This window comes from Ciconia boyciana, chromosome 7 (genome assembly GCF_034638445.1).
Source record: "Ciconia boyciana chromosome 7, ASM3463844v1, whole genome shotgun sequence".
In the NCBI taxonomy this organism is placed as follows: Eukaryota; Metazoa; Chordata; class Aves; order Ciconiiformes; family Ciconiidae; genus Ciconia; species Ciconia boyciana.
In genome coordinates this window covers 54,179,452-54,202,460 of record NC_132940.1, presented here as the reverse complement: position 1 = coordinate 54,202,460, position 23,009 = coordinate 54,179,452, and the positions used below count along the sequence as shown (strand labels likewise).

The 23,009-nt window shown below is 47.1% G+C and overlaps 1 protein-coding gene across 4 annotated transcripts in view; it reads left to right on the top strand.

Moving 5' to 3' along the window:
* Positions 1-7,738: 7,738 nt before the first annotated feature.
* Positions 7,739-23,009, top strand: part of IL1RAP (interleukin 1 receptor accessory protein) — a 32,289-nt gene continuing 17,018 nt past the window's right edge. For 3 of the 4 annotated variants that reach the window (XM_072867196.1, XM_072867197.1, XM_072867199.1), the window contains exons 1-4: positions 7,739-7,875; positions 19,623-19,908; positions 20,670-20,862; positions 22,657-22,822. In XM_072867196.1, coding sequence (XP_072723297.1) covers positions 7,815-7,875; positions 19,623-19,908; positions 20,670-20,862; positions 22,657-22,822 — 706 coding nt within the window. In that variant the 5' untranslated portion in view covers positions 7,739-7,814. Of the gene's footprint in view, positions 7,876-8,522; positions 8,544-19,622; positions 19,909-20,669; positions 20,863-22,656; positions 22,823-23,009 lie in introns of those variants that run through there. The other variant, XM_072867198.1, reaches the window with a different exon arrangement.

Genomic DNA, 23,009 nt, shown 5'->3' with positions numbered 1-23,009 from the left:
TGGGGGAACAAGAAGGGGAAGATGTTGGCTGAATATAGAGCAGCTGTCCTGGGAATCTGGTCTGCAAGCACTGAGGGCTATAAGGGGAGGAGATGAAGTGAAAGAGCAGGTATGTAGCTGGCAGCAAGGGCTTGAACTTAAAAGAAACTCTTGGAGTGTTTTTTGAGTCTGAGAGCCCATTGCAGTTAGTGCTCAGCAGAGCTGGGTGAAGCCCTTGTTGTGATGGTGGGGATGTGCAGTGGGGCTGCAGAGCGCTTGCTGTGCCAGGCTGGGCTTGCGAGGAGACTCCTCTCCTGGGAAAGCTGTGCTGGGGTTCAAGAGTCCCAGGCTGGTCCTGCAAAAGGCAGTAAGCTCAGCTGGTAAACCTGCTTGAGTCTGCATTGTATTCTCTGGATTTAGAGACTTGGGCTGAGCTAGCTTGGGGTTGCTGCTATGCAATCTGTTCCACAATGTGGACGTGCTGCTATGTCCACAGGGACAGTGGAATAACCTCTTAAGGAGGGCAGTGGAGTTGCTTACATTTAAAAGCCGTTAAAAAGGTCAGGAGGCAGAATGTATAAATTAAATGTTTGTTCTTGGATGTCTCCATGTGCTCCATGAGAGCTAATCAGGACTCTTCCAGCGAGGGAGGACTCTCAGTCTGGATTCCTTAAGTCTCCTCAGGTCTTTGAGCCATGTTGGTTGCGGATTTCTTTTTTCTGTGCAAAGATTAGTTTGTCAGTTTATCTTCCGGTAGCGCGATACGTGGGTATTTCTCAGAGCTCTCCTTTCACTATAACATCGCCATCCAAAATAGAAGCATTGTGTCTGGCTTCATGGAAGGTCTCAGCTCTCTTTGAAGCTCAGTTGGAAGCTTTTCATTCCCTGGCTATTCAGACTTAAAAAATAGACTATCTTGGCTGGATACCTTTTGCTTGAGCACAGAAGTGCTCTTGTAGGTTGGCGTTTGAACTGCTCAGTGGCCAGCGTGTATGCATTTGTAATCCGTGCTGTTTGATTTCATAGCTGTGGCTCAACCTGCCTGTCTTCAGCCCACTCCACAGATCTCTCAGTGGTAGTCCCAGCTGTTTGTCTTGTCCAGGTGCGCATATATTTCAGAGAGGTGACAGATTATTGAGCTAGTTTATTTTAAATGTATGAAATGCAGCGTGCTCTGCCTGCTAAACAGCTGTCAGTATAATCAGTGGCACCCTGGGCTCCAGCAGAGCAGTGTGCAAGATCTGTAGCATTTCTGCTTTGCCAAGCCCTGAGAGGACCCCAGCAGAACTGAAAAGGAAAGGAGGGGATACTGACTTTCTTCAGATACGTTTTCAAGTCCCCCCCACTTCTCTCCACATGTCTAGCTTGCACTTTTTTCCTTTTCTCTTGAGGGGGGAAAAATAGCTTCTTCCTCTGAATTCTGATTATTAGTGTTAAATCTGTTGGCCCAAAAAGATGCCAGGAGATGGTATCTAAATGCCAATAGCGGATCACAAATTCCCTGCCTGGCAATCGCCTCCGTGTCCCAAACATTGGCACCGGCAGAGGCAACTCTTGCACTACCGAGGTAGCTCCCAGGAATGACTCACTGTTAATTAATGTCTCCCCGCTTTTCCCCAAGCCTCTGAGCTCAAGGTGGGGCTGCTGCCAGCTCTGCCCACGGGAGCTCTTGGTGCTCCTTGAAGGTTAGCCTTGCTCCTGCAGTTTGTGCTGCTGTGTTGACGGAGAAATAGCTTGGGACCACCTCCTGGGATGACACGCTGCTGGGTTTGTTCATTCCCGTGTTGGGGATTTAGTATGAAGTAATTAGTAAAAAACGAGCAGACTGCAGCCCTTGGCCTGGATGTGCAGTACAGGAGGCCAGGGAGAGGCAGCGGTGGGTGATGGGCAACGGAGCCACCTCGGATGCCAGGTGTCATGTCCTCAGCTGGTGAAGAGCTGGCTGAGCCACAGACTGAGAAGATTGTTTCCAGGTTTTCTTGGGTTGTTTTCATTTGTTTGTTTTTGTTGTGTTTGTTCCCCCCCCCCCCTTTCTGCATACTCAGTAGACCTGGGTGTAAAGCTGCATGTGAGCACCGTAGCTCCCCAGCACCGGGAGCCAGTGCTTCCAGGTCCTGTGTGACAGTGGCCAGCTCTGGCCAGGGCAGACAGAAGTTGATTTGTGCTAGTGATGGGGGAGACCTCTCTCCAGGGCAGCATTCCATCTGACTTTGCCACTAGTTTAATTTTTTTTTTTTTCCCCCCTCTGCAAAAGCAAGTGTTTAATTTGCTGTGGTTCTAGCTAGTGACAAAGTTGCAGTCTGCTCAAATCTAAATGTTTCCTTTGGTTTTAATGATATAAATTGCTTTTATAATAGAAACATCCCAGAACAAAATTATTTCAGCCCACTCTATTGTCAGGCATGTGATAGCCTGGTGAGTGCAGCTACCCCAGGAAAAGTGGGGCTTCAGCATCAATCTTGCAGGTCCCTGCCTTGGATGTGTCACCATTGGATGCGCTGATTGGATCACACTTGCGGCTCCTGCAGTATCCCTCATTGCAGGCAGGTTTCAGCCCTGGCTGATTCCTGCTGAAATGTGCCTGGCTGTTAGGGAGCTGCTGCCAAGATGAATTGGGCTCCTTGCCCTTAGGAGAGATGCGCATGTTTTTTCTGAGGATAGCATTGGGGGCCCTTTGTTGGTCAGTGTGCCTGCGTTTGAAGTGATGAGTGTGGCGTAGCGTGCAGGAGAGCAGGGAAAGTGCACTGAGCTGCTTATGGTGTTCATCATCAAATCGCTGCTGGTTTCTTCCCCGTTCTGTTCCTGGAAGCTGTGTGGGAAGGAAAATTTTAATGAACATGCTAATTCCTCCTGGGGAGAAAAGGCTGGACTTCCAAAACCTGTCTCCTGTCTTTCTACCCATGTCTCCAGAGATTTCAGTGTGATGTGACGTTGCTCAGGAGGGTTGTCTGCAGGACCGGCCAGCTCGCTGCAGGAGTGGCTCTGCTTTGGGCAGGGGCACGAGTGGAAACGCTGGCGCCGAAGCAAAGGGCGGTGCCGTGCAGTGCCCAAATGGCCTCCGGAGGAGAGGCAGGGTCAGAGAGACACTGCGCAAATCCCGGCTAAGTGGCATCAAGATGGTTTATGCTACAGTAATTCCCCTCTTTGTCTGACTTACTCCTGCACATACTGAAAAGCAAAAGTGTTTCCTGGAGGGCGGAAGGGCCTTTTCCCACTTTCCATTAGTGTTTTTGCTGTTACTTTTCAGCATCTGCTTTTGCAGGCTGCCCTTTGTCTGCCTTTTGGATTCTTTGAGGTTACTTGGACTGTACATGTATTTTCCTCATAAGAAAATCCAGCAAACTCATCAAGCGGCCTTCTCCAATGCTGCTGCATGATGATGCAGGGACCCAGGGCTTGTGGGCACGCAGTGATGTGGGAGCAGAGGAGCTGTGCCCCTCTCCTGAGCACCAGCCCCGCTCTGCAGCCCATCAGCCTTCAGCCTCAAGTCCACATGGCGTAGAAGCAAAGCATTTCCTAAACTAACCCACCCTGGGTTTTGCTAGCCTTCCTGTGTCTGCATCCCCTTTCCTGGGGCTGGTCCTGCGCTGTTGAATGCTTTTGACTCAGGGGGGCTTGGGACAGAATTACAGAAAGAAAATAATATGTAAAACCTGCTCTGGCCGGTGTTATTTTTTCCTCTTTCTGAAACTGCTTTATTTTAAATGCCCTTTCAGCCAGAGCACTTAGTGGCAAGGTTTTGAAGGGTGCTTTTGTTCTGCGTGCCATAGTGTGACTTCTCAGTGAAAAGCAAAAAGCCTGTCAGCTCTCCCTAGGTGCCTGTGGTTAGGAGGGACAAAGGCGTTTTCTTGGAAAATGCAGCATTGTTCTGTAGAATTGGTACAGTGTCTTTGAGAATAGGTGTACAGTAGTTACTTTGAGTGCAGCTCTCTTCGTTGATTATTTGACATTTGTCTTGGGTTTTATAAACGTTTGGAAAGCGCGTAGGCTTTGCAGAGTCCATGCTGCTAAAGGCAGGAGTGAACGATTCCTTGCCTAGGTCTGTTTAGGAAGGGTGTTTTATATGAAAATATTCATGTTTTTTTCTGACATAAAGGCCATGTCTGGCCAGTATCAAATGAAAAACCAAACCTTTCCACCACCTCTGCTTTTAAGAACAGAAGACACTTCCATGACTGTGTTTGCCCCCACCCCACTTTTCTTTGCTCCCCAGTAGACAGAAGGTGAAAATTTGAAGAAGAAAATGCTCAGGAACGAAAAGGAAACAATTTCTGATTTTAAACAAAAGGAACATTTCAAGTAAGTTCCTTAAAAAAAACTCTAGCAACAGCAGTGATGGATTGTTTTCCCCAACCCCTCTATGAATTATTATTATTAAAATGTTAATTTATGGAAACATTAAGAATACCTCAGAGTGTATTGGTCTCGTGAGAAGTTCCTGGAGCGCTGAGGATGTATCAGAGCTCTCCAGCCTTCTTCTGGCTGCTCTGATTGCCTGCTTTCTAGCTGTGGTGTGATTTCTGAGCTGGTATGCTCTTCTGCTCACTGATTTATTCCTGGCTCCCTTTAGTGTTTGCTTTTTATTTTATTTACTTGTGTACTAGAGGTGCAGTCTGTGACCTTGGTGGACGCAGTTGGGTGAACCCCTCCACTGCAGCCTGGGATTTGCACTCTTTGATCTCTGGCTCCTTCAGTTGCGGGCAGAGATGCTGGTGTTTCAGTGCAGCAATGCCAAACTGTGCGAGACACCACTGGAATTGCATCATATACAGGCAAAATGGCAACATGCTTTCTGATGTCACGAAATGAAGAAGCAGGTTGCTGGAAAAGGCTGAGAAAACTCTTCCGTTCCTGGCAAGACCGGGGTGGGTTGTAGTCCTGTGGCGTCACGTTCTTAGGGCATTGCAAAACCTACCCGCTCTGTGACTGAATGGATGCAATGCTCTTTTCCTGCTGTCACTGGCAGAATCATGTTATCCTCCCCGAAATGGGGGGAGATGACGACATTGTGTGACCACAGGACTGTTGTAAGAAGACTTTTCTCTTTGGGGTGTGTCACAGATTTCAGCAAAGCATCACAGTGCTAGCATTTAAAGCAAAAGCATCACAGTGCTAGCAGAACTAGTACATAAGAATTGGTCCCTGCGCTGTGTTAGTAGTACAAATCATCAGATCCTGTGGCATTAACTGAATTTTTTTGGAATAATCATATGCCACAGGAATGGAGCTGGACTGCAGAAACCATCCTGCCCTATAGTCCCCTCCTCCTCCATTGTGTGTGCAGGCTCTCCATTTCTTCAGCAAAGGGGGAGAATCCTCTTCCTTCATCTCGGCTGGCAAATGCTGGCATGGTCAGAGCATCCAGGAGGTTGTGGTGACTCCCCTCCACCAGCCCTCGACTCTGTGCACGTGCCTTCCGCGGCCCCTTGTATTTTGTATATGTGAGAGCAGCCAGGGCCGTGGTCAACTGAGTCCCATTCCTGTAATGGAGAAATTGCTGTAATCTGACAGGCTCTGTGTCTGTCTGTCTCCACTGATAAGATCTCTGGAGAGCCTGGAATGAACCAGAAGGGCTTCTTGCTCTACCCAGCTATAAAATCAGAATTTTCCTACTAGCAGGCAGAGCATGGAAACCTTAGATACCTTGCTCATGGGAACAGAGACCTGGTGGCTCTTTGAGACAGTTGAAAGGAGCATGTTCCTATGAGCATAGTTAATGGATGTAAATATTAGCTCAGTGCAGAGTTCATGTATCACTGAGTGAAACGTAGTTTATTTTGGCCTCAGGCCACATAAACGGCCTTGCTCTAAACGAGAGAAGCTCATCCAAAGTCAGTAGTTGTCCCTGCTTGCTTCAGGGCTGAATTCAGTCTGATTTGTGCAAAATGCAGGAGAGAATCACTGGAAAATAAGGGTGAGTTAGGACATGCTGTGCACTTATCTAATGACAAATGGAGAGGGAACCATGAGGGATATTTATTATGGAAATGATCCCCCCACTGTTTACACTCCCTCTATTCCAGCATCTGAATTGCCCAAAGTTCCTAAATTCCCACCAAAAGTGCAGCGTGTTGGTTCTGTCTGTCTAATCTGATGGCGTAAAGGTGCTTTATATTTCTTCAGCATTTCCAGAGGGTAGGAGTACTTAATTTTGTTTCCTCCCTATGGAGTCTTCTTAAGTGACATTGTGAGCTGGTTGTAGATGGCAGTAGAGAAGGGTTTGATTAGCAGCTGACATTTTGGTTTGGACAAAGGAGATAGGGGATGACCAGCCCTCTCAGCTGGACCCCAGGGAAGAAAACTCACCTTCTTCCCGGCTTCTTGCCTGTTTCTGAAGGCCTTATGGCTTCGGAGGCAGTCTGCAGCCCTTTGACTGCGCAGGGTAGAGCAGGCTTGCTCTGGATTTCCTTTGTCTCCTAGAGATGAGCCCAGCAGAGGGAAAGCATCATACAAAGGCATTTCAGATGCCAGCATTGAAAAGGAAGGATTCAATATCCACTGCTGGATTTTTGAGTAGTACAGTTCACATGTCCTGTTCTTGTTAATCTCTGCAATCTGTGCAATCTTAGGTGCTCTCTGCTTATGCTCGAAGCCCTTCTGCGTAATGCATATATTATAGACAGGTTTATGAGGGACATGTTTAAGTGAGCTCTGTGGCTTCTCTCTCTACCCTTTTAGCACACCCTGATGGAGCAGATTTCCCTGTCATCTCATGAGCGGGCTCCTGACAGTATCACCATGCTCATTACCGCATCTCCCCGCGGAACTGAGATGCTTTGAAGAAGTTCAGCCTTTTAACCATCTCTTCTCCCATTGTGATCTGACAGCACCCAAGAATATCAAATGCAACCTTCACCCCATTAATGAGAGCATCTAGTAAATGTCAGCTTTTGTGACTACCAGTTTATAAGTTGCATCCTGGAAAACCCAGAAACACAGGGAAATTTAATTCTAGTGTGTGAGCAGCTGAGAGCCGAATGCCAGATACCGGAGTGGGCAGCAAGTGGAACTCTGGCAGTGTACATTTATCTCAAATTACAGGAAATTGTGCTCTGTCGCGGGAACAGAGAAGTCTGGGATTGTTTTCTGCCTATCAGTGCTGCTTAGAAAGTATAAACCTTTGTTCAGATCATTTCATAAAAGCGTACAAACCTGGCACTTGTTTACTCCTGCAAGGTGGCCGTACCAAGGAGGGTTTGACCGGAAAGAGCTGGTGGAGCCTTGTCCTGCCTTGACCTGCCTGCAGGAACGTGGTGAAGCAGTCAGGACTCTGGCAGCCAGCCTCTTTGCAGGTCACCAGCAGAGCTTGCAAATTCAAACTGCACCGGCATGGTTGTCACGCCGAACTGTCAGACGCGCGTTCAGTGCAAATGTGCTTCAGCCGCCGCTCACCATCACGAGTGCTTTCTGCACTCATTCTTAGAAACGAGTGCGTGCACTGGCAGAATGAGGTCTCGGTAAAGGACCTTAGTGTTTTGGGAGTCAAAGCTTGGGATTTCTAGCCTGCAAGCATCTACCTTACTCCTTGTGCTCACGGACATAGAATATTCCAGTGACTTAAGGCAATGAGCTCGGCTGTCCTCTTCTGAGCCATCACCTCCCAGGCTTAGAGAGCTCATGCAGCTGCCTGCAGGCAGGACAATGCTGCCATACAGATGCTTTTCTTAAGGAATCTTAATGAAATTAAAAAAAAACAACAAATGTACCAGAATTAAAGGATCATTGGGTGGGCAGAGGATTAAACACATACACTCAGAGTTGAAAAATTGTCTGCAGTGATGAAATAGCGTAAAATAACCAGAACCTCTGTGTGTGCTTTGTCTCAGCAGGATAAGATGGTTGGTGCCCTGCTGGTTACACTCTGGCTGTGCATGGTCACCCTCAGCAGCGGCTCAGGTAAGGACATGGCATGCGATGGGTCTGCCCGCTTATCACGGGAAGAGCTGATCTGAGGCCAGAGAAAGAAAACTGGCCACAGGGATTTTTAAGCATTTACAGTATTCCTGGATGAAATGGTCGTGTGTAAAATACTTTAGAAAAATGCATGAACACGATGTTAGTTCTGTGTGGGTATTGTAATGCTCACGTATAGAGGCTACGAGCATGGTGTAAACAGGTGCATTAGCAAATAGCAATAAGCACCGCCTCAACCTAAAAGTGCTTTGCAAATTCAAGCTGCCCACTTCGTCAGTATTGTTATTCCCCTTCTGCGAGGGGGGAAACCAGGGCTTGGCATGTGGCACTGACTTGTCACTGAGTTGCAAGCAGGACCTGGGCTTGAACCCGAACTCTGCTATTTGTGGCTGTATCCAGAGGAGGTTGAGATTCTGGCTCTCGGATTCTGACTCATGCCTCAGCAATGCACAGGGAGAGGGGAACTTCTTGAGTAAGAGGAGCTCTCATACCCATCTCACTGAGTCACTTTCCTGACAGGAAATATGTTGTCATGCTCGCAGCTCTTTTGGCACATGTTCAGCCCAGCTCTTGTGAAGAGGCAGATTGTGTGCATCTCAGCTCCGGACTTCCTATTCGGGGGTGGAAGAAGACAGCATGATTTGCAGGAGGCGAGTGGAAAGGGGGAGGGAGGAAAGAATAGGTGCTGGCTTTATAGGGGGAAATGTTCAAAAATAAGGGCTGTGCAGGGGATTGACAAGTCTCCCCATGAGCCCTTGCCCCTCTGCAGCTCTGGCAAACAAGCAGTTATAGTAACCTGAGCAGACGAACAGCTCTTGTATCATTATCTCTTGGACCACACTGAGTTATCGGGGCCAGATTCGCAACACACACCTCAGCAAGGTTCATCTCAGTGCAGGGTTCATCACAGAGGCTGAAGGCTGGGAGGCTTTTCTCCTTGGGTTGCCCAAGGGCTGCAGGCATTCACAGTACGCTGTAGTCTTCAGTAGGGGATGTCCCATCCTGGCTAACGGGGGCCTGGTGGAAGGGGTGAGCAATGGGGAAACAGCGAAGGAGAAAGCGGAGGAGACCTGGGCCATATATTCTAAGCCCTAGGTAGAAGGAGTGCCTGGGGAAGGGGGGACCCAGCGACGCCACCCTGGCGTTTGGGTCACACAGCCTCGTCCCAATTGATCTGGCAGAACCCTCTGTGCATTTTTTGCGAGGTATTTAGTGCTTTTTAAATATTCCTCCTTTAGCAGAGGTTTTCTGTACAGGATGATTAGAGCCTTTGCAGAGTGCTGCAAGAACGTAAGTGTCAAAGGATGATGCGTGGGGCACATGATCAGTTAAAATACATTTCTTCTGCAAATCCACTGTAGTGTACACGTTTAATTTTCTGCAGGTCTGTGGGTGACAGACCCACTCTTCAGTTCAGAGCTCCCTTTTTGTTCCATGGACGTCATAAACCACTTTGGGCTGTCAAATTGTCTTTTGTTATTCATGACGGGCTTGTATGGCTGTTTGTACTTGGATGGAGGGGCAGCCGTCTGTGCAACCCTCTGTTACACTGTGGGGTTTCCTGGGACTGGCACCGAAAGGCAACTGGAGCTCGTTTCACCCTTGCAAAGTCGTAAACACAGACCAGTGTGGGAGACAGGACATGCTCTGATAATGTTACAGCATTTGTGCTAGCTTTTTCTTCTTGGAGCAGGGAGCGTAGGTGAGGGGAGCAGAGCAGAAGTTATCCGGAGCGAATGCAGAAAGGTTGTGCACAGTCTGCAGCTGCCCCAGTGGTCTTCTAACACCGAGCAAGGCCATGGAGATGGGTAGTTCTCACTGGGGAACCTAGCTCCTGGGATATTTAAGGTGTATAACTTGATAGGGATTTGCCATTTCAGCTGGATCTTTTTCTGTGCTTTGCTATAATGGTCATGTAATGCTGTATTGTCAGGACCAGCTCTCTCTCCAGGCCAGGCTGGCCGCGGGCTGGGGAAGGCAGGAGGCAGGGGCAGGAGCCCTGTCGTGGTTTGCTGCCACTTTTCCTGCCTGCCTCTGTGGTCCTTCCCGGGGGAGCAGCGTGGTCAGCGGCACTGACCAGACTGCCCCAAGCCAGGGGTACTGGCTCTGCTGGGTCCCGAGCTCTCTGTGCTTACAGAGGGGATGAAGAGCAAACATTTACTACATTTCAGCTATAAAACACCAGCACTGGTCTGGCTATAATGCAGACAGCCTTTCAGTCCAGTTTAGCCAGTATGGCTGGCAGCGTGCCAGAAAGCTTCAGCATTGTACTTCACCCTGCTTCTTACTGGAGAGACAAATCTGCAAACTTTTTTCCCCCTCCAAAACTTTTGCCAACATCACTGTGGCTCTAAACATCCATTCTTTGGACTCTGCTGTGTCTGCTGTGTACGGAGGCTGATGCTGAAACAAAATCATTTGCTGAAAGGGAGCTGCAAGCTGGAAGAAGAAAGAAATGCGATCTGAGTAGTGTAGAGTAAAAGACTTGGAGTTTGAGACTGAATTTGTGCCTGAGTCTGCTACTCACTCGTGCTGTATGTGTGGGCAAATCTCTTCTGGTCTTGAGAATATACATGATCTGTAGTGCCTGGGTTTGAATTCCTTACTCGTGACCATTGGGACATTGTTTGCAAAGGTACTCGGGGTCTTCTGCTTTCCTTGCCTTAGCTAAGCCATCCATAAGATGGAAATAAGGCTTAGACCTCTGCACTTGTGTTGTAGGATGCTTAATGAACCCAAATGTTCTGATATCCAGAGAAGGATAGCAAAAACCAATAAACCCAGTTTTGGTCTTACAATGATTTCTTTGGCACTACTGAAGTCATATAAACATACACTCGCTTAAAAGAGATGAAAAACCAGTTGGACAAAGAACATAATGGCCAGTATGAATATGGAATAATGTTATCTTCCTGTTTCCAAACAAAGCTGGCCTATGTTAGATACTGACTTAATTAGAAGATGTAGCTGTAGTTGTGCTCCTTGTTCCATTTTTCTCTCTCTGCTAACCAGGTTGCTCTCTCATTCTCCAAGAGCTCCTAGCTTTCTCAGGGCGAGGGATGGGGAGAGGATCATGGTTAGGAGTATTGTCTTGGAGAATTAGAAAAGCAGAAGAATATTGCTGCCAGGAGAGGAGGAGCAGCCTCATGCTGATCATCTAAAGGACCCACCTAGTGTGAACAGGTAACTGCTGCGCATAAATAGTCCTTTGGTGGGAGGAAGCATCGTGTGTGCATAGGAAGCTCCCCTGGGGCTGCGAGGTAGGATGAGCCCAGGACTGGGGCCAGCTTCTGCCCGGAGTGACACCCCAGCATGGCAGGCAGTGGCCGTAAGGCAGCCGGGAGCCTCTGTCCTGGGAGTTTTATTTCGGGCTTTGCTGTTATTTCCTGGGTTTGGAGCATGTCTCTTACCCTCCCCCATACCAGAGGCTCTCAGGCACCGGTTTGGTCCCCTCTGAAGTTGGCTCCAAAGTGCCAGACTTCACCAGTGCTTCTGGATTCAGGCGGTGGCTGGGGCAGCGAAGGTCTGACTGCAGCGAGCCAGAAACCGAGGTCTGGCTCCGGAGGTCAGAGCTGCTGCCTGCACCATCTTTCCTGAGGGCCGATCTGTGCTGTGTGTCTCTCGCGCTTTGCAGAGAGACAGAGTAGTTGCTTATGGCCAGGGGAAATCTGCAGATTAATAAATTACTGTCTGTAAAACACTTTGAAGATGGAAAGCCCTGCGCAGCTCCTCAGGATTATTACTATGTAGCTCTTATTCTACTGATGGGGTTCCAGTGGCCTTATTTTCCTTATGATTTGTGACAGCCCCAGAAGCTGAGAAGCTTATTTTAGTGTGTAAAGTCAAAAGAAAAATAGATTAAACTGCATTATTGTTTTCTAAAGAGACTAAATCCCTCCCCCATCGTCTTCTCCTGGGATTTCCTGACTTCCTCCTACTCTTCCAATCTCAGCTTCTTGCTGTCCTAATTTAGGACATGATTTTATAACCATCCATACCCGTCTGTGAATTATTGTGGTTGTAGAAGTTTATGGCGCCTGGGGGCATGAAGTTATTTAACACTGAGGGTGTTGAAAGGTGCATAGCCCTGAAGTGGATGGAGATAAAACCTGCAGAGCAGAGCTGGCCTGGGTGCAGAGCTGTGACCACAGCTACCAGCCTCCCTCCGCACCAGCCAGAGTTGTGCCTGCCGAGGAGATAAGACCTCGCTTCTGCTTCTTGTCAGCTGAGGAAATAGGTTGTGAGGGGTGAGTTTTGTGCACGCGTCAATATGATGTGACCCATCTGCACAGAAGTGCAGAAGCATATGGAAGAAAGCAGTCTGTTTTGGGTGTGTTGCTGATGTGATACTGGGCGGTTGCTTTTGCTCCTCTGTGTGTATCAAATAAGGCTTCAGGGGACATCGGGGACCTGCCTCTTACCCTTCTTATCCATCACGTCCCCCTGCACAGTTGTGAGCTCAGTCTCATACACTTTATTGCACACAAGTGACTTCTGCCAGGCTCGTAGACCCTTACGGTGCATTTTACTGCCTGCTGCATTTTTTCAGTTCCCATCCTCATCCAAGAACAACTGCCACAGCATTGTTTTTATGCAGACGTTCCTGTGGATGTTTGTGGTGGGCAGTGCAGAATTGTTGACTGTATTTAAAAGCAGGCAATAGAGACCCTGGCTAAGTGTGATAACTAGGCCGCATGGGTTTAACTAAGCAAGCCTGTGGCAGAGCCAGGAGTTGAGCCTGGACCTTGTCAAGTCCCAGTCTGATGTCCCAGGCACACAGAAGAGCCCCTGCCAGCTTAAGCACAGCTCTACAGTGGTGCTAACCAGGTAAACCTCCTTTTGATGCTGCCTCTCCTACAGATGATTTTGCAATGGGCCGTTCTGTTTCCTCTTTCTGTCTCTCCTCTTCCTGTGCTGCTCTGCTTTGCTTCACGCAGCAGTTTCCTCAATGAAGTGGGATGGAAAGTAGCTATTTGCTCCTTTTCTCCTTCAGGCTCTGAAGCAGTTCATACCCCTACCTTTATCGTTTTGATCTCAATTTTTAAAAAAGCCTGCAGGAAAACATGTCAAGCTTGCTAGAGAAAACCAAATACTTTTTTTTTTTTTTTTGGCCCAGTTGCCGGAGGTAACTGAATACTCTGTGCCGTATACAGTAAAAACAAGCTTTACGCACAGATAGAGAGTGAAGTCACGGAGCTCACCATGGAGGATTTTTAAGAGACACAAACAACAACTACCCCTCCCCATGTTACAGGCTGTGCTTGATTACATAAGGAAACTGGGAGTCAGGAGCTACGGGCTCCCTTACAGAGTCATCATTTTCTGGATGTCGTGCCTTGGCTGTCCTATCTATTTAAATGATAAAGGGAGGGGAGGGGAAAGAGAGAGACTTCATCCTTGTGTGGAGCATCCAGTGGAGCTGCTTCCATGGGGGCATCACAGCTCAGCAGCAACACAGGATGAATATGGTGAGACCTGGGAGAAGCATAAAGCCATGTTGCTGCTGCCATTGCAACAGAACCGTGCGGATGGGGCTGGGCTGTGTGCTGTGCATCCGAGCTGGTCACAGGGAGGTTTGTGCCAGGACCACTTCCATTTGGGACCAGTTCCATTTACTTGCTCTGTTGGAGAGGCTGTGGGAAGAAGGCAGTAAGGTTATGACAGGCCCTTTTTGATGTGTTTCCACTGGAAGTCAGATTATAAATTCCTGCAGAGTTTGTGCAGCTTCCAGGCTGAGCCTCCAAGGCAGTGTTGAGCTACGAACAGTTTTTAGGCATTCTCTGGCCACTACCGCTGCTGTGGAGATAGTGGGAGCAAATGGTGAGAGCTAGCTGATCTTGGCTACGGCTAATCCAAGTTCTCTGCCATTCCCACCTATTTCAGTATATTTGGGTCTGTGCCTCTTCTCCCAGTTCAGGGAAGATGTTCTCATTTGTTTTGTTCCATGCTACCCTCCCTCTGCCGCGTTGTACGGTCAGATGGGATACAGACCGCATGGGAAACGCTGCCCTGCCACGCTGCCTTATTGCTCAGCTGCTGAGCAAAGCACACGGCCGGGGAGCACGCTGCTGTGGGCTGGTCTCGTGTAGGATGCACGTGTGAAAGGAAAACCGCAGACACAGTGGAAGAGTGGGTGCTCCTGGCACTGGCGTAAATGGAAAGCGCACCCACATGTGGTTGCTGGCCACAGCTGGCACCTCCTATGCTCACAGTGCTACTCCTCTGTTCAGCCCGACTTCCTCTGCTTCCTTATCGCTGACTGCTGTGAGCTTGAAATAGGGTGGAGGAAAAATTTTTTTTTAAGGTAGCAATGATTAATTCCCACTTAATCGCTTTGCCTGACCAGCTTTTTCTGCCTTATTGATGCTGATTCTTGCATCAAACTAACTGCTGGCCTGGCTGTGCTCCCCAGGTGAAGGCTGACTCATGTCAGCTTTGCTTTAAGGTAATGCAGCAGGGGCGGCTGAAGAAAGTAGGAAGCTGTTGAGATAGTGCAGCCCCATCTGATGCTACTGCTGAAATGGCGTGGGGAAGAGGGGTCTGCCGTGTCATTCAGCTGGCAGCATTGATGGCTTCGTGTCCTGCTGCCACTGCACAGTCCCAGTCTGCGTGCGGGGTGGGCCCCCTCCCAAGATTAGAGGCAGTTAAGAAGGACCCATCAATTTGGCAAATGGCAGGGTAATTTGTGCCGGCGTGATAGTGGCCTCTCATAAGAATGGCTCTTTATTATTTCTTCACAGAAATTTTAACTAGGGGAAGCCTTTGTAGCCCCAGAGGAGGGCCAGGGAGGGAAGGGGTGGAGGCAGTGTGGAGCTGGTAGAGTTTTGGTGGTTGAGAATTTTTTTTTTTTTTAAATGGAGGTACTTAAAATGACTGCATAGAAATGCCAAACGGTGGAGAAAATGGGACAGCATTTCTTGATGTGGCCTTACTCTGGTTTTCTTTTTTGATCCATGGGGTAAGCAGTTTGTCTGTTCTTGAAAAATCCAAATAATTGCACCAATTTAGTCTCTATTTTAACTGTGTGGGTGCTTGTAATGGGTGCTGCAGATGCATCTCAGGAGCATTTTAGGTGCCTGTATTGAGAGCTCTGTTCCCAAGGGGGTAAATCAGTGCAATAAGTGAAAGGTTGGGAAAGGTTTCCAGAAATGTCTGTTTTCCCCTTTATGCAGCTGAGCAGCATCGTTGGTTTTTTTTTTTCTCTCCTTTCATTTTCTACTTTGCATCTGGAGAAGCCACTTTCTTCAGCTTTGTTTGGCTTCTGAGGAGTCGTCTGTTTTGGGATACCTGGTGTTTAGGGGCGTTGTAGCAGCAGCTTCAGAAACAGGACAGGTCTGACTATTTCTGTAACAGAAGAGGTTTCTGTCCCTTGTATCAGTAGTGGATACCCCTATGAACACGGATTGCGACATACAGTCCAAGCAAGGAAGACATTTGGAGTTACCTTTGCCAGTTCACCTAGTTCCCAGCGTGCACCAGGGAGGAGCAGTAGTGCAGCAGCCCGCTCTTTGTCTCGAGGCACATGAAATCAAGATGGGCATCCTTACCCTGACCTTGCTGTCTGCACTTTCTCTTCCAGTGCTGGAGGTGGGTGTTTCCTTCTGCCATGCAGCCTCCCTCTAGCCTGTATAATCCTCATCCCTTTTCCCAAGCAGGGCTGTGGAAACAGGACCGTTTCTTGCCTTTTTCCTGCATTGTCTGTCACGGGTAGGTATTATGGGTCACAGACTGCCCTGCTGTGTGATTACAAAGCACCCAGCACTAAGAGGGGTCAGCTGAGGCATCTGCAGTACCACCTCATCAGTAATGAGAAAAAGATGGCTTCTTTCAAAAGTGTTTTGCAGAGGTGTTTCTAGGAAGATGCATTTGTGGGATGGAGGATTTTTAGAGAATTTGATTGTATCCCTCAGTTATGTGTGTAGCGCTCCGTTTGCTGCAGCATGGAAGGAACCATGGAGTTGCATATAGCTCCCCATCTCCTCACTGGTTTCCATTTGTTAGTGAACCTCTGAAGTCAGAGCATGAATGCTGATCCCACTCGATTTAATCAGGAGCTGCTCTTAACTCCAATGGCTGTTTTGTGCAGGAAACATTTCAAGAGAGAAGAAAATCGCTTCCTAGGCTTAGCCAGTGAAAACAAGTGTGAGTTGCTGCAAATGGGCACAGCACCGTAGAAGTTAGTGCTGTTTCTCACAATTAGAACTGGGTTCCTGCATCTTCTTTCTGCAATGCTCCCTCAAATATTGTTACTGGAGTCAGGATATATCAATATATATGTGTGTGTATATATATATATTTTTTTTTTTTCATAGCAGGAGCTGCTTTATGCCAGTGAAGCTCAGTGTGAAGTCATGCCATTTTTTTTTTTTCAGGCTATCTCCAGTTTAGACTGACATCCAAGTAGTTGCATGCTGGTGTTAGCAGCAAATAGGGTCTGAATATCCAATAAAGGTTAAAATAGTGGAAGGGCCACAAAATGTTGCAGGGAGCTGTTGGATGCAAATAAAATTACAGCAATAATAATGCGAGCATCCCCTCCGCTTTACATGTGTGTGGGGAGTGCAGCCAGCTGCCTGGGCTTGACCCATCCGATGGGGTCTGCTGCAAAAGTGCCACCATGGCAAAGGATGTTGTTGGCACAGGGAGAAGAGCCACATCGTAGCCGAGGAGGCGGCGGCTCACAAAGGTGTGTGTGAGGGATGCCCTGCAGTCCCCTCACATGCCATGTCAGGCAGAGCCCAGCTACCTCAGGCATAAAACACCCCAAGAAATCGAGATAGCAGTACTACTGGCAGCATGGCACGGGGAGGAGGAAAGTTGTGCGAAGCACCACAAGTTCTGTCCTCGGTGTTTTATGCGTGAAGGAGGTCTTGCTCCAGCCCATGGTGTTTCTACCATCTCTGCTGTGAGCGATGGGTTGTGGCTTTGCTCCCTGAGCCCTTGGAGCCGTGCTGGGCTGGCTTTGCCCTGGCAGCCAGGAGGAGTCCTTGCCAGCAGGGTGGCAAGCACAGCCTGCGATCTCAAGCTGCACAGCTGCTCCTGTGGTCTGTGGTGTAGCTGCTTGTTACCAGCACAGTTACGTGCTGTGTTTGGGGTTCAGCTTGGAGCATGCAGCACCCCAAGGCAGGACGCATGCGGGGAGCCTTAGGACTAGCTGTTCAGTGTGACAGTCTTTCTGAAGTGAGGCGAATTAGCCAGCTCTGAGACAAAATATCCAGGTACAGCTCTTAGAGTAAAGAACAATAACAGTCGCCTCTTCCCCAGCCAAGAAGAGAAGGCCCATGCATTGCTTTTGAGTAATCTAGGAAGAAAAAAAATAAAATAGTTGTATTTATTTTCAATAACTCATTCAGGTAGAACGGGTAAGTAGTTTTACAATGCTGATTTATGAGCTGTTGCAACATGCAAGAGCTGTTCATGATTGCAAATTTCATTGATCTTGATTCCAAGAATTTCAGCACTGTAATGCTTTATATAGTTTTCTTCCTTTCCAATCCTGCCATTTGAAGTAATAAGGACAATTTGCCTTTATGCAGCCCAAGAGGAGATAGCAAAGTCAGGTGCTGGGAAGAGAACCCGGGTGTCCTGATTTACAGACCCAGGTCTGCTCCTTTCAGAGGGAAAGTGTTTCTTTATTAAAAAAAATGCCCCCCTCCATGAATAGTAATCAGTGCTTTATTGTGCAATTAGCAGGCAGTCTGACAGGCTCATTGGTCTCACCACTCTATGGAAACTTCACGATGCCTAATCCAGTAGCTTGACCCCACCAGCATAAAGCAGCGTACTGGTTCCAGTTGGCCTTAACCATGGTGGTGACTGACTATGCACCTTCCCATGGTATAAGGCTTTCAATAGTGGTTTGGTCTTTCAAAATGAGCCTTGGTGCTGGCTGTGGTAGCAGCCGTACTGGATGATGCTGTGCTGTTTTGAAAGAAATGTCTATATGTTTCTTAGATGACAAGCAATGGCACTCTCCAGCCATTTGGGTTTGGGGTTCCTACAAGCAAATACTCGTACTCTGGGTAGCTTCACTGCCTCTTCCTAGCCCAAGTCACTCTCTTCCTCCAGAAGTAGCACTCTGTCATATGGGTGTTTGGCATACCGCGGGAGGAGCAGTGCAGTTTGCATTTACATTTATGTGTAAACCTGCCAGAAAACATTTCTATTCTTACTGGCCCAGATTCCTCCTCACTGTGACTATCCATTGCTGAGCCACAGGAGTTAGCGTTGCTGCCTTTAAGTGCTGTGGGCCCATCTTCTCAAAGGTTTATCTCTTTGCTTTTTTTAATTAAGTATGAATTTGGGGCCAAGCTACATCCCAGTGTCTATTTAAGGAAGATAAAATGCCAGAAATCCTGCTTTGGGCCTGTGAAGTCAGTTCAGAAGAATTGGGCTCAAAGAGCATATTGTATTCTGTTTTTCCTCTCGGTCCGAGTTCTTCTAATATCTGCAAACTGGAGAGGCTTTGCAGTGTCGTCTCTGGTGTGCCTGTGATATGCTGAGACACCACCTCCAGGGACCGCTGCAGGCAGCACACCCCTCTCCTGTTCGACTCATTTTGGGCTCTCAGACATCAGGCTGCCCTGGCTAATGCCTCCCAGCAGCTACAAGAGATGCGCTGGGAAGCGTGCTGTGCCACGCTCTGCCTCCTCAGCGTGGGGAGACAGGAGGTGCAGTGACAGCAGCTTCTCCGTGTGTCTCAGCCAGCACCGGCAGTGCAGGTTGCTCTCAGGTTTGCTGACACCCTGGTACCATGCTTTGCTTGCACCGAGTCCCTTCGTGACTGGGCATCCTGATGGGTAGGAGGAATGGAGTGGAAAGGAGCACTCAGAAGAGAAATGGGTTTTGACTGTGCTGTTTGTCCTGAAACTATTCACTAATGACAAGAATAAATTAAAAAAAAAAAAAAAAGGCACTGCACAGCTTTTTCTCACGCTGCCCAGTTTCTATGTCAGCCTGAGTCTGCCGTGAGCCACATTGAGCCTGTTGAACTGTGCTTGGGAATTGCACCTGGGGGCTGCCTGGGGATCCCCAAGAGAACCTGCTGCCACCTCTTCTATACTGTCTCTTCTGCTGCTCAGCCTCCCTTCCCAAACTTTCACTATAAACAGTTGCTACGTGTCACTTACTAGTGCTTGTACTCTTTGTGTTATCATAGTGTGCACAGGCATCGCATGAATCCATCACAGGAAAGACAGTCCTCGCTCCCAGAACCCCCAGTCCAGCTTTTTATGGCATGGGCAATGGCCCATAGCTCTAAGGGAGGGTGGATGTTTGCATTGTTACTTTTTTTTTTTGGTCTTATTTCAACACCTCTATTTCCATCTTTACTGTCACTGTGCATGGATGCACACACACCTCTAGCATTGTTTTCATCCAAAATTTATTTTCCCACACAAGATTTTAGCATTGAATATTCTTGGAGCTCCCTAGGAAGCCTGGTGTTATGCAGGAGTATCTTATCCTATCCTATTGTCCTGATGGGTGATAAATAGCTTGGAAGAAATGTAGGAGGTGTACAAATGAAAGTAGAGGTTTGCAGGTTCTCTAGAAATGAAGACAGTATTCTTACTCTGCTTTATAAAAGCCCAGTTTGCTTTCACTGAAAACACTACATTTTTGCCTCTGATTTTAATGGGGACAGGACTAAGGGCTGTGGGGAACATGGGCAGAACTGTTTTTCTCCTGCAGACTTGCAAGCTAAGGTGCCTTGTTCTTCCTGGCTGCAGAACGCTGCGATGACTGGGGTGTGGACACCATGAAGCAGATCCAGATTTATGATGGGGAACCTGCCAAGATCAAATGCCCACTTTTCGAGACCTTCTTGAAGTACAACTACAGCACAGCTCATTCTGCTGGCTTAACCCTGATCTGGTACAGGATTGGGCAGGACAGGGATCTGGAGGAGCCCATTAATTTTCGTCTCCCGGACAATCACATCAGTAAGGAGAAAGACACCCTTTGGTTCTGGCCTGCTCTTCTCAATGACACTGGGAATTATACGTGCATGCTCAGGTAGGTTGTGTGGTGCAGCTTCTGTATGTCTTCAGCATAATCGAAGGACTTTCATGGAAGAGGGAAAATTATGCTGTTAGCACTAGATCTTTCTGCAGGGAGAAGACCATTTACATAAGCATTAATGGGAAAAGAATGTTGCAATTATAAGACCACTCAGTGCTGAGCCAATTTACACTGTAATAATGCTTGGAGCCTTGCAAACATTAATGAGCATGCTTCTCCCTGCTAGCTGCAAGTGTCCGTGAAAATATTATTGCTGAGCCCATGGCAAAATCCACAGGCACTCACTGTTAAGAAGTGATCTGTATGTCTAGAGTAAAAATAGCTTCAGATGCAGGGGTAATGTTTTGACTGCATGCTAATTTGGCAAAGATTCATGAAATTCAGACTTCTAGGAAATTAAAAGTGTCTCTAAGTGTTGTACAAAATGAACATAGCATCTGCTATGCACTGAGCACAAGAGCTCTTTTTGATCTTCCTCACGTTGTCTCTTGATCGTCTTGTCTTTGACCCTGTTATCTGCTTTACCAGTAGGGGAGTGCATGTTGCTTGTTAGTCATCTTTATAGGCTTTTCTGAGATAGCGTGGCCATCTCTGATGGTGTTTTCTTTCCCATTTATAAATGAGTCAACTAAGGCTGTACATACCTCATCCACGCTATGGTGCTCGTTATTGCAGATGTGATTTTTTTATTTCATTCCACTGCTATAGGAGTAAACAAGTTTCAACTAATTAGCCCTGTCCTCCTCTGTCCTTAGAAATACGACCTACTGCAGCAAAGTTGCATTTCCATTGGAGGTTGTTCCGAAAGACCAACATTCTTGTGTGAGCCATTCAATAAAACCCACTGAGGAGATGTTCTACTTGGAGCACGCCAATGAGAAGATCATATGTCCGGATATTGATGGGTTTTACCCTGCTAGTGTAACACCAACTGTCAAGTGGTACTTGGTAAGAAGGACTTATTTGGGCAGTGGGGGGAATGTAGTGTTGTACGTGAAAAAGCAATGGTTGGCATGAGAATAATGGAGCTATGTTTTGGAGTCTCCTCAGTGATGAAGCTGTTAATGAAGATTTACTAATTTTAAGAGTTTTGTTTCCATTGAGTTCAAGGGTAAAACTGCTCTTGGAAGGGAGTTGAGAGCTAACACTGAAACTTTTTTTACCAGTGTGCACAAGTGGAGAATACTCTAGCAGGGATTTAGGAACCTCAGTTCAGCTGTGGGCAGTTTACCTGACCTGCTGTCCTTATCCCTGTAAAGGAAACTGTGATTCATATTCCCTCTTCTGAAAACAAACAAACAAAAAAACCACCCACCCCACCCCCCCACCTGCTAATAAAAATAGCATCCTTTCCAAAATCCTTTGAGGTCAGGAAATGAAGTTGAACATCAGGCCTCTGCAAGGACCATGGGTGCCCAGTTTGACACAATTCAGCAAACCTCATTTCTGAAGATGGAGACATCCCTACCCCACCCTCCCTACTGCTCTGATAATTAGGCTGTCTCCAGCCATCCTTAGGCTCTTGCCTACAGAATTACTGCTCAATTTTATTAAATTTTGACCTCGGTGTTTTTTTCTAGGTGGAAGCCTTTAGTCAAGAGAGAATAAGACTTCTCAGGGGATGTGCAGCCAGAGGGCTATGGGACTGAATTCTCTAACTGCTTATAAAGTGCTTTTGAATTTCTAGATAGAAGGTTCTGTATGAGTGAATTTAATAATAAAGTAAGCTGGCAACAAATATATCTGCTGATTTAAAAAAAAAAAAAAAATCCCCCAACAAAACCAAAATCAAAAACCACCCCTAAAAAAACCCCCAACTCTAAAACCCTTCAGGAAAAACTTACTTTTGTATCCAAGAGGAGCAGTTTCACTCCAGTAGTTGAAATGCTTTACTTGTACCGTTCATTGAAATTCACATCTCAACAATCAATTAGCAGAATGAAACAAAAAGCCCCATGGAAGTAATTTTTCAGGCAGCAAGTCATCCCATGCCTAATAAAAATCATTAAAAATGGTATATGACCCCTGTCTTAAACTGCCCCATTAGGATGTATCTGATTTGGAAATGTACCATTCAGAAATAATCTCCTAGAAAATGTGCACATCTTTGGATTTTATGACAATCAAGATGTCATCCGCATAACCCCTTTCTGAAAAGGGATCTCTAGCTTGGTACTTGGAAGAGGTTTCCTGCCTTGCCTGATAGAAAGAGAAGAGTTATTAAGGTTTTTGTACTACAGATTCTCGTTTGCCAATTGCAATTTTGGGGCCTCATCCTCTGCTGAAGTCAGTCAGGGTAGCTTGGTTAGTCCCAAAAGAGTTAGGCACACTGACATCAACAGGGGACATGTCCTTTAGTCTTAGTATCCATTTGTGAATACATCAGCATTTTCTTCTTGTTTCTTTTTACTTTCATTCTTCACCCTGCTGAGGTGCTCACCTTGATTGCAAATGTACTTCTGGATCAGAGATCTCTTTTTTTTTTTTTTTTTAAATATATAAAATTGCCTGTATTTAAGATGGGATAAAACTATTAGGGTCATCTGCTTCATCACCTCTTTTTCAAGGTGAACATACCAGTTTGTATTCCAGCATGCTCAAAGTTCATGGTATTTAGGTCTGACCTACATCATGATCCCAAGTATCATATTCACAGTTTAAAAACAGATCTTTGTAGTAGCATTTAAACCAATATCTTTACTTTTGAATCCCAAACTCAAGTCTTTTTCTGCCTAACTCCAGAACTGCAACTTGGTGCATGGCTTCTATGAGCGATACCCCCAAGGGCCCAGGCTTGTCATCGGCATTGTCCGCAGTGCATATAAAGGGAATTACACTTGTATTGTGACATTCAAGGACCACGGAAGAACCTATAATCTCACCAGAACCATAAAGATGAAGGTGGTGGGTAAGAATGACTTCAAAAATGTGTAAAATGCAGGTGGATAACTGCAGAAGTGGTGAAAACAGCTAGAAGAGTCTGTCACAGGATCCATTTGTGGTTGTGCTCAATCTGCATTATCTGACTGACCTGGTATATTTTTGCTTCAGCCTCATGTAACTGTCCAGGACATGTTGCGCTGGAGGTCCTACCC